At 37.6% G+C, this 9418-nt stretch overlaps 1 protein-coding gene and 1 pseudogene across 1 annotated transcript; one reads left to right on the top strand and one right to left on the bottom strand.

Annotated features, from left to right (window-relative positions):
• Positions 1-1150: 1150 nt before the first annotated feature.
• LOC121805315 (protein MRG1-like) lies at positions 1151-4761 on the top strand. Its single transcript, XM_042205121.1, has 10 exons — positions 1151-1355; positions 1586-1639; positions 1811-1824; positions 2269-2414; positions 2924-2964; positions 3098-3202; positions 3317-3396; positions 3711-3880; positions 3985-4069; positions 4526-4761. Exons 1-10 carry the CDS (start codon positions 1194-1196, stop codon positions 4614-4616), a joined length of 948 nt encoding a protein of 315 aa, XP_042061055.1. The 5' UTR covers positions 1151-1193; the 3' UTR covers positions 4617-4761.
• Positions 4762-6985: 2224 nt separating this feature from the next.
• LOC121802728 lies at positions 6986-8078 on the bottom strand (annotated as a pseudogene).
• Positions 8079-9418: the final 1340 nt, after the last annotated feature.

Genomic DNA, 9418 nt, shown 5'->3' with positions numbered 1-9418 from the left:
TTATATAGCGATATATCATTTTATATCGAATATACGATATATATCGAAATTTTTTATATATCGTTTTATATCGAATATACGATATATATCGTATATATCGAAACATATTGAAATTCAATACATATTAAAATTTAAAATTATAAATATATATAAATCCATTTAATTGTACTTGGTTGTGTTTATTTTGATTATGGAGATAAGAACACTATTAATTTTATTGTGTTGAAGTTTTATTAATTTTTGTGTGAATTTTAAGTTTTGAAATTATAATTTTCGATATACAGGTATTCGGTACGATATCGATATTGATATTATCCTTATCGAAAGTTTCGATAAAGTTCGATATATCGAAACTTTCGATATGATAACGATATGAAATTCTTTCATATCGATATTTTCGATACGATATCTCGTATCGACACACCCCTAGTTGTGTCAGATGCTTTGCAGCGGTCGTGCCGACCAATATGTAACAGTAACACTGATTCCGGAAGATATTTTGTGAAAGTATTTTATTGCAATGATATGTATTTTGCATCTAATTGTTCAAAAAAATGATCTTAATTATATCTTTACAGTATATTCGAAAGAATAAACATCCATGTCAATCATATGGTTGGTGTAACGAACAATGATTGCTCGATGAACCTACACACAGATTAGAATGCATTTGGGAAGCTTTGTTTGATGTTTCAAAAAACACCCGAAGCGGCATATATCAAGGATAATAACATAATTTGTCAGGATCAATGTTATTTTAGAAGCGTAACTTGATCAAAAATTGGTAATCAAACAATTGAAAATTAACATAACCTAAATAGGGTTCGGTCTGTGTATATGATAACTAAAGATACGATCATGTACATACATGATCGCTCCATTCTCCTTGAAAATGGTTTGCATTAAACCTAACACGTTCTAAAAATACATATTTGCCCACATAAAAAATCCCAATAACACAAATCCATTTCGTGTTGTTTTCACGGACAAAAGTAATCAAAATTTTACAAAACCCATAATATAAATCATTTACTACTATAATAATAATAATAATAATAATAATAATAATAATAATTTGATTATGCTGATCGTGCTCATTCCAGATGCCCATCCGACACAAATAAATAATTAATTCATTCCATAAATATAATCACAAAATACTGTCCTCTCCTATTGTGACATAATTAAAAAAAATGAGCAGCTCCACGCCGATCTCCGGCGGCTGCGACGACGGAGGTGGCACCACCAGCAGCGTCACCGATAGCCCGATGAGAGACGAAGCCGTTGATTCAAGCACTTTCCAAGAAGGTGAACGCGTCCTCGCTTTTCACGGCCCCTGCCTCTACGACGCCAAGGTATTATCCTTCTTCATTTCTTCACTGAAAACCCTAACTACATTATTCAAATGAAAGGTTTTTCTTTTAATTGTCTCTTAGTATTCATCAAATACACTTTTTGGAGCTTTAATCCCCAATTTGATTTCTACTCAACTTTGATTCCTATATAGTACTGTATTTGCTTCAGTGGATGATTTTCAGTAATTGATTACCTAATTCCTTGTGTTGTGTGCGTTATGCTTCACAAGGTGCAAAGAGTTGAATCGTGCTCTGGGGGATGGAGGTATTATGTTCATTATCCTGTAAGTATATTCGTCTAATTTCTGCTTCAGCTGTGTAGCTATTTCTTTTGCACTCTAAAAATGAGTTATAGTTGGCCAATTCAGTTGCTGCAATATATGATCAACATGTAGTTTTATTGGCTAATATTTTGCAAGGTTTAACTGTGTGTTCCTTATGTTTTAATTGTCCAGGGATGGAAAAAAACGTGAGTGCACGTAATCTGTTACATTCCGATGACCTGAATTTTCTGGATTCCGACTAATGTATCCATTGAAGACTAGTATTAATTTATTTCGTGAAGTTCGGGAATTTGGGATTTTTGTTTGATTAAACTATCCTTTTGGTGAATTATTGCTTTTCACTCTCGATTAGCACAGGCTTTTTCAGCAAACTCGTGTCGATCATAAGTGCATTTTACTTCCGACTGTCCAAGTTATCATATACTTCCAAATTAGTCTCTGTACTGATAATCTTTCGATGCTTTGCTTTCATGGAAGCTTGATGCATTTGAGGAAAACACGGCGTATTTGGAAGTTACTACTATTTCTCTAGATCAATATTCCAAGTGTCTGTGTATTGTTTTCTGAATCTATTGACTCTTGATTGGAGTTCGTGGGTGTTACTCAACTTTTCCGTTGCAACACTACAGTTGGGATGAATGGAAGGGTGTCGAAGACATGCTAAAACATACTGAGGTGAATATTCAAAAGAAAGAGGAACTAAAGGCAAAGCATTCTCTGGAGAAGAATACGAAGCTTGGACGTCCATCACTTGATAAAATTAAAAGTTCTACTGGTTAGCTTGTTGCCGCTCTTTCTAATGGATAATTATTTGCTTGCGACATCTGTGTTTTAATTAACATATTTGATATCCTTGACATCAAATCTAGCACCTAATACAGTAGTATATGTTTTCTCCAACTAAAGAATTTAGCTTCACATGTCATTTTGTGGATCATTAGCAATTTAAACTTCCCAATGAAACGACTGATTGACAACTAAAGCAGGGTGGCCTTAAAGTTATAAGTCATCATCAACCAAATTTTCTTTTAAACTCTTACAGAAACTTCCATGTTAAGCAGTTCAGAGTCTTTCTTCCATGCTCACTCCAGTTGAAGTAATGAATTATATGATTGTTGTGTCTATCCTTTCTATATCCAGGAGTAACCAATTTGTACCTTATTTCTAAGGCCCATAAATGTGTGTGTTAAGTTGGTTTCTCCTTTCCATTGGCACAATGAAATTTCAAATCCAAATTATGTTTACAAACTCAGCGCTGAAATCTTGATTGCAATGCGATCACAGGGGTCAGAGGCAGGAAGCGGAAACTTGAAATTGTCAAAAAGGTACAAATTGGTTGTATGTATAATACGACTTGATAACTAGTTGGTTAGTGTTAATTTTGTGTTTCAGGGAGAAAGCCTTTGGTTTTAGTTAGTTGAAGGGTTCAGTGAAGTTGTATGTTGTTTTGCTTGGTAGGAAGAGAGTTTTGTTCCATCAGAAAAACATGTAAATCTCCAAATTCCATCTATTTTGAAGAAACAACTGGTTGACGATCATGAGTCTATAACTCATCTTGGCCAGGTAAATTGTGCTGCAAACATTATGGAATCTATTTTATGAATATATAGTTTCCTTGTATGCTAGTTAATATGTGCCAGTTGGAAATGCTTTTCAACTGTAAACCCTTTTATGCAGCTAGTCAAACTTCCGCGCAATCCTAGTGCATGTGAGATACTGAACAAGTATTTCGATTACCAGGTGAAGAAAGATGGCATGTAAGCCCATATTCCATATCTTGTTTTTTGCAATATCATGTGTGGGATTTGTACGCTTAATCTATGTTGTAATTTGTGCTTTTTCGCTATTATAATCTATACACACCCAATTATTTTTCTTTCTAATTAACTTTATATTCTGAAATCAGTGACATCTATTACATGTTGCACTTGTCATCAATTTCATCGAACTTCCTGTTTATGGACATCATATTCGAATAAAATGAAGTGGTTTTGCAGTCTAATAATACTAGTTTCTGGTGACGCCAAGGTAGATTCTTAATTAACAGTTTTTGTGATTTTGGTGAGTGAAGGATAGTGGAGACTGTTAAAGAGATTGTAGATGGACTGCGCTGTTACTTTGACAAAGCATTACCTGCAATGCTCCTCTACAAAGAAGAACGACAGCAGTACAAAGAAGTGATTGCTAATAATGTCTCTCCTTCGGGTGTATATGGAGCTGAACATTTGTTAAGACTCTTTGGTTAGACTGGACTCTACTTATCTGGATAATCTGATTTAAGAAAACTTCCCTAAAGTTTTGTTCTTGGTTTGTTGCTCTTACATAAACAATGTTTCTCACTACAGTTAAACTACCCGAGATGCTCTCATGTGTGCATATTGAAATGGAGACACTGTCAGAGCTGCAGCAAAGATTGCTGGAATTCCTCAGGTCTTACGATCTTGTATTTTAAGCTTGGAATAGCTTGTTCTTCCCTACCAAACCTGCAGTCATAACTTGATTTTGTCTCTGTTTATATTTTTATATATCTATGAGTCGGGGGTGGGAGGATGTAGGGATCGAACCTCGGTCTCTGACCTTAATATATTTGTCTAATTGACCTCGAAAATAGGTTCATAGTTATTGAGCTAAAGAGATAAGTTTTGAAAGATCTGTGCTCTATTTCATGTTTAGTGTTAAATTTATAAATGCAAAAATGCACATAGGATTTGTTGTTTGTTGCATAACCTTCTAACTGAAGATTTTTTGTAGTTTCTTGAATCAAGACCAACAGTAGGAGATTTTAATCTTGATGTATGCTTCCAGCTGGCATGAGTGTGCTTCTTAGCGCATCCTGTTTAGGTTATGTTTGCAACTTAAACTAGAATTGTTTGTGTTGCAAAGCAGGTTCCTCCAGAGCAATCAACGTGAGTTCTTTGACTCGAATTATGAGAAGGCGGATGGCATTGATAATGCAGTGAAGGACAAAGAAAATTGAAGAATGTGGTCAGAGGTAATAGCTGTTGGTAAGGAAAGCATGTGGGATCTAAAGATGCACACCTTGCTATTTATGTACCACCTTGTTGTATAGCTCTCTCTAATTGTTGTCTTCTATTCTAAATGATTGCGTCTCTTGTCTATCATATGCTTGTGTTGCAACATATCCCCTCTCTCCCCACCCACACATCCTAAGAGCAACACCGATGCATAACATTTACGCACTACACTGAGTGTGTGCATGCACGGTGTGCTTAGAGTGTAAAAGCACACCACGGCCCGTCCAATCTTCGCCCAATCAGCAGGTGCTGCGACTGGGCTTTAAAAGCCTGTTTTTTTTAAGTTGAAATCATTTTTAAAAAATTAAATTTAAATATTGGTTTCTAGCTGTTGGTCAATGATCTTCTCCATATTTCCTTTTCAATGGAGTATATTTTTTTATTCATTTTCTCTTCTAGAAATAATCCTATTAACCTACATCATTTTTAACACATCTACACTATATTCTCCTTTCTCTCACTCGTAATTTCTTCCATTTGTGGCGAATTAATATTGTGCTGTGTGGAACTTCTCGAACAGTTTAGAGACGAAACCATTGAAACTAATGCACAATTGGTGTCATGTTAAAAGACTCGATGGCTTCCTTTCTAGTTAAATATGAAGTACCCCCGAATTTAGGGTAATTTGATTAAAAATACGGAATGGGAAAAATGAACAATGCAAATATTCTTCTATGCTCCCTCCAAGCATTCGGGCAATTCTTCCACTTCCAATGCATGCAGTCAATGCTGCCAAGCATACTGGGAAAAGCGTGGACTATTTCGTGAAGATGAAGCAACCGTTGACAATCTTCGGTGGTGGGTCACCCACATGCAAATACTAGTTGAAGAAGTCAGCCGTTTGCCCAGTAGCAAGTTGTCGGAGGGCACAAGTACAGTTCTACAACACCGAGAGACTTTGCCGACCGATTGCGTCTCAACCTGATTGAAAGTATTCAGCACGGGCGGACAATGTGTTGACAATACGCATAAACAACCGTTTTGACATGCGAAAATGGCACCGAAAGTAATCTTCTGAAAATCGCGGCTGGTCGGAAAAATAGTCGGCAACGAGCCTTTCGTTGGCTCCCTCCCAGTCACGAGGGATGTAGCGACAATTTGATCTAGTTGGTCGAGGAGGAGGGGGGGTAGCGGCGGCGACATAGGCTTCACATGCGGCATGATATTGTTCATAGTATTCTTGTTCTTCGCGTTCCGCTTCCACAATAATATCGGTGAAATCCATTTTTGAATTTTTAGAGAGGGTTTGAGTGAGATAGGAAGATGTAGATGAGTTGTATGAAAAAATATGAGTGAAAGATAATTTGATGTGAAAAATGGATGATGAATGTATGTATTTATAGACGATTTTGGGATTAAAATAATTTTAAAAAAATTCAAAAAAATGGTAATAAAACGGCAATATTTTTGGGAATCCGATTTTTTTATAATTTTTGGTATTATTTTCGGTTTAAAAAAAATAGAAAATCCAACGGCTAATCCGTTGGCGAATAGAAACGCGCCACGTCGTCTGCTCAGTGGCACGGACGTGCTCGATGCATCAAGCAGCGCCGTGCCAGCGTCAAGAGCACAGCAGTGGACACGGTGTTGCCTCGCCAGCGGCACGGACGGAGAGAACCATGCGGATACTCTTAGAGCCAAAGCATGACACTGCAACATAGTACAACGCACACACCGCCACCGCAATATGGCGATTATTTATTTTAAATTTTTTAAATATATTATATTAAAATTATTCAAAAATTCTCTGGCTAACAACTTTAGGACTAGTTTGATTTTTAATTTCTAAATTCTCTTTTCCCTATGAATTTACATACTTAGCGCACATTCATCTACACTTATTTAATTCTTCGTCTTTGTTCTACTAACATATTTCCCTTTCAATTGCATTTCTAATGGATCTCAAAGAATAAAAAGACAATTGAAAGGTTATATCTGAAGTCTTAGAATCGGTCCATCTTCTACTCCCCGAGGTATTGAGTTGATCCAACTCTTAGATAACTAAATCCACATAACTTATTTGACGGATGATACAAAAAGGATTTTCAAAATCTTTGAAAGTTGGGTTGTTGCAAACCGTAGTAATGTTTGTTTACTACTTGATATATGCTCCAAGCCTACTTCGAAAGGGATAATGCACAAATCTCGAAGTTTGGCGTAGAGGTCAAATGGAAAGGTGGATTGAACCACACAAATATACTCTGAAACCGGATATGGAGAAGTTCTTCAAGAACAACCTGGTTTGGTAGAAGGTGTAACACTGCGATTGATAAATGAGGTGTAACCTGGGAAGCAGAGCTGAGCAAAGGGATCGAATTCAAAATATGGATAATAAAGTTAACACAATTATCGAGTTAATTAACTAATTAAGGAAGATCATCAAGGAAAACATGAAAAAGGCCATCACGTTCAAGGCTACTCTTTTTCTTTGATTTTCATTCTTTCTTCCCTCATCATCTGTACATTTATCCCCAATTTATTAAAAACCTAAAAACATCGAAATTAACAACATTTTCCCTCCTTTCCGATTCAAATCAATCAACATTGCTCATCCCCATCCGCTTAATCACGCCATTAACCATCGCATCACTTCTGCCCCATCTCCATCCCCGCCATGTAATTCCTCACCTCCTTCCTCACAATCTCCTGCATCACCCCCAGAAATTCCGCGCTGAAAAACTGCTTCTCCACCGCCGATTGAACCTGACTAACCGGATCCGCCACCGGTTCAGGTACGGGATCGGTTCCGGGCAAGGATAGGCTGAGAGAGGTTACGATATGTGCGGGTCGGGCCACGGGCCGGTACACATGGTGAGTGGAATGACCCGAATCGTCCGACCCGGACGGACTGCCCGGGTTGAAGCAGAATCCGGAGCAGATCGGGCCGGAGCTTGCGGATCGCTTATGGCGGTGTTGAGCCTCCGGGTCGAATTCAGCGAGCTCCTCCGGCATGGAGAAGCACTTGCGCTTGAGCGTCGAGTTCCAGTGGTTTTTGATGGCGTTGTCGGTCCGACCCGAGAGGAATCGGGCTATGGTCGCCCATTTGTTCCCGAATTTAGCGTGCGCCTTGATTATGGTGTCGTCCTCCTCCGCCGTGAAGGCGCGGTGCTCCACCTGCGGCGAGAGCTGGTTGCACCACCGCAGCCGGCACGATTTCCCCGATCTTCCGGGGATTGATTTACTGATCAGCGACCAATTTCTGGCGCCGTGCTTCTCCACCAGTCTCTGCAGCAGATCGTCCTCCTCGGGGCTCCAAGGGCCTTTGATCCGATCCATTTCTCTTCTCTGTATTTGAATATCCCCAAAAATTGAAGATGTAGATACAGATTTGAGAATAGAGATACGGTTATATTGTGTGTGAGGAGAGTGTAACAGAGGCAAAGCCTCGCTTATGTCATGATGGAAGTGAAACGAGAAATGGTATTTATAGTGAGGGGAAAGGAAGATAGGGATGACGCGTGGGATAGATTAAATATTTGTTCTAGTATTAATTATTGTTATCACTCTTTTTTTTTTTTACCTTTTAATGAGATAATGTTAACCGCCGTTAAACCATATTTAAAAAAGATAAACGCCAAAGAAAACCTTGATTTATGGAATTTGAATTATTAAAAACAATCCGGCGACGAGACGCGGCTCGTGTGTGCATCGGATTTAGTGTTTTGTACTTATCATTTTACTTTCTTATAATTCGATATTTTTAAATTAACATGAGTTTTAGAAAAATTAATTATATCATTAATAATGTAGTAGTAGTAGTATGTGTTGAAATTTTTTCTCAAAATAAAAGAGAATTAATTGTGTTAAACAAATTAAAATACAAATATGACTATTTTTGGGGGCAGTGAACTATTTAATTTGATTTATTAATTACAGTGGAGATTAAGAGACATGATTTTTTTTAAAACATTTTCTGATTATTTATAGTACATTTTTCGACATATTATTATCTGACATCGTACTACTCCCTCCGTCCCGCACTACTTGCACTTATTTCCTTTCTGGGCGTCCCAAGTTATTTGCACTCTTTCCATTTTTAGTAACAATTTATACCTACAGCCGTAATTGTTGACTTTTTCTATCACTAATTCCTTAATCTCCGTGCCCAAAAGGAAAGGTGCAAGTAGTGCGGGACGGAGGGAGTATTTTTTAGTTTGGAAAGACGATTATCCTGGAAATAAATGGGAAGATTAAAATAGTCCGATATGATGGTAGTAGGTAAGAGTGATGGTGATTAGAAGACTGAAATATAAATACAAAGAATGATTAGAGGATGTTGTTAATGTTATATAGAGAAAGAGAGTATAGAAGGGCGGTTGAAGGGGAAAGGTAGTAACAGCTGGGAGAGGACACGCGTCAGTTAGCGGAGGAGTCGTCGGAACCTACCTGACCACGTTTTGTGAAACATTGATGATGAATAAAAAAAGAGGAAGGGGTGTCAAATCACCGACCGTTTTGGAAGTTAATATAAGTCGAGGTTTGACCGAGGCCAGCCTGGACACCATTATTTTCATTTTGTTGGGAGAAAAGAGAAACGACAAAATAGAGAGTGAAAGGAGTAGTGTAGTGTGGCTGACACAACCTAACCGCCACTGTGTCCCTCTCCACGTGCCGCTCTCTCTCTTACTGCTCCTTTTCATTCTTAATTTACTCACAAGCTAACCCTAACCCTTAACCTTGAACCTAAATAAAACTAGGAAATCAAATGAAATGAATAAAAAATAAAAATAAAAATAAATAAAGA

The sequence above is a fragment of the Salvia splendens genome, chromosome 5 (genome assembly GCF_004379255.2).
Source record: "Salvia splendens isolate huo1 chromosome 5, SspV2, whole genome shotgun sequence".
Lineage (NCBI taxonomy): Eukaryota > Viridiplantae > Streptophyta > Magnoliopsida > Lamiales > Lamiaceae > Salvia > Salvia splendens.
The sequence above is the reverse complement of the archived record's forward strand: the minus strand, read 5'-3'. Positions and strand labels throughout refer to the sequence as shown.

Coding starts and splice junctions, on each gene's coding strand:
- LOC121805315 (XM_042205121.1), top strand. CDS start 1,194: ATGAGCAGCTCCACGCCGATCTCCGGCGGCTGCGACGACGGAGGTGGC. Junction 2,415..2,923: donor TAAAATTAAAAGTTCTACTG/GTTAGCTTGTTG, acceptor ATGCGATCACAG/GGGTCAGAGGCAGGAAGCGG. Junction 4,070..4,525: donor AGATTGCTGGAATTCCTCAG/GTCTTACGATCT, acceptor GTTGCAAAGCAG/GTTCCTCCAGAGCAATCAAC.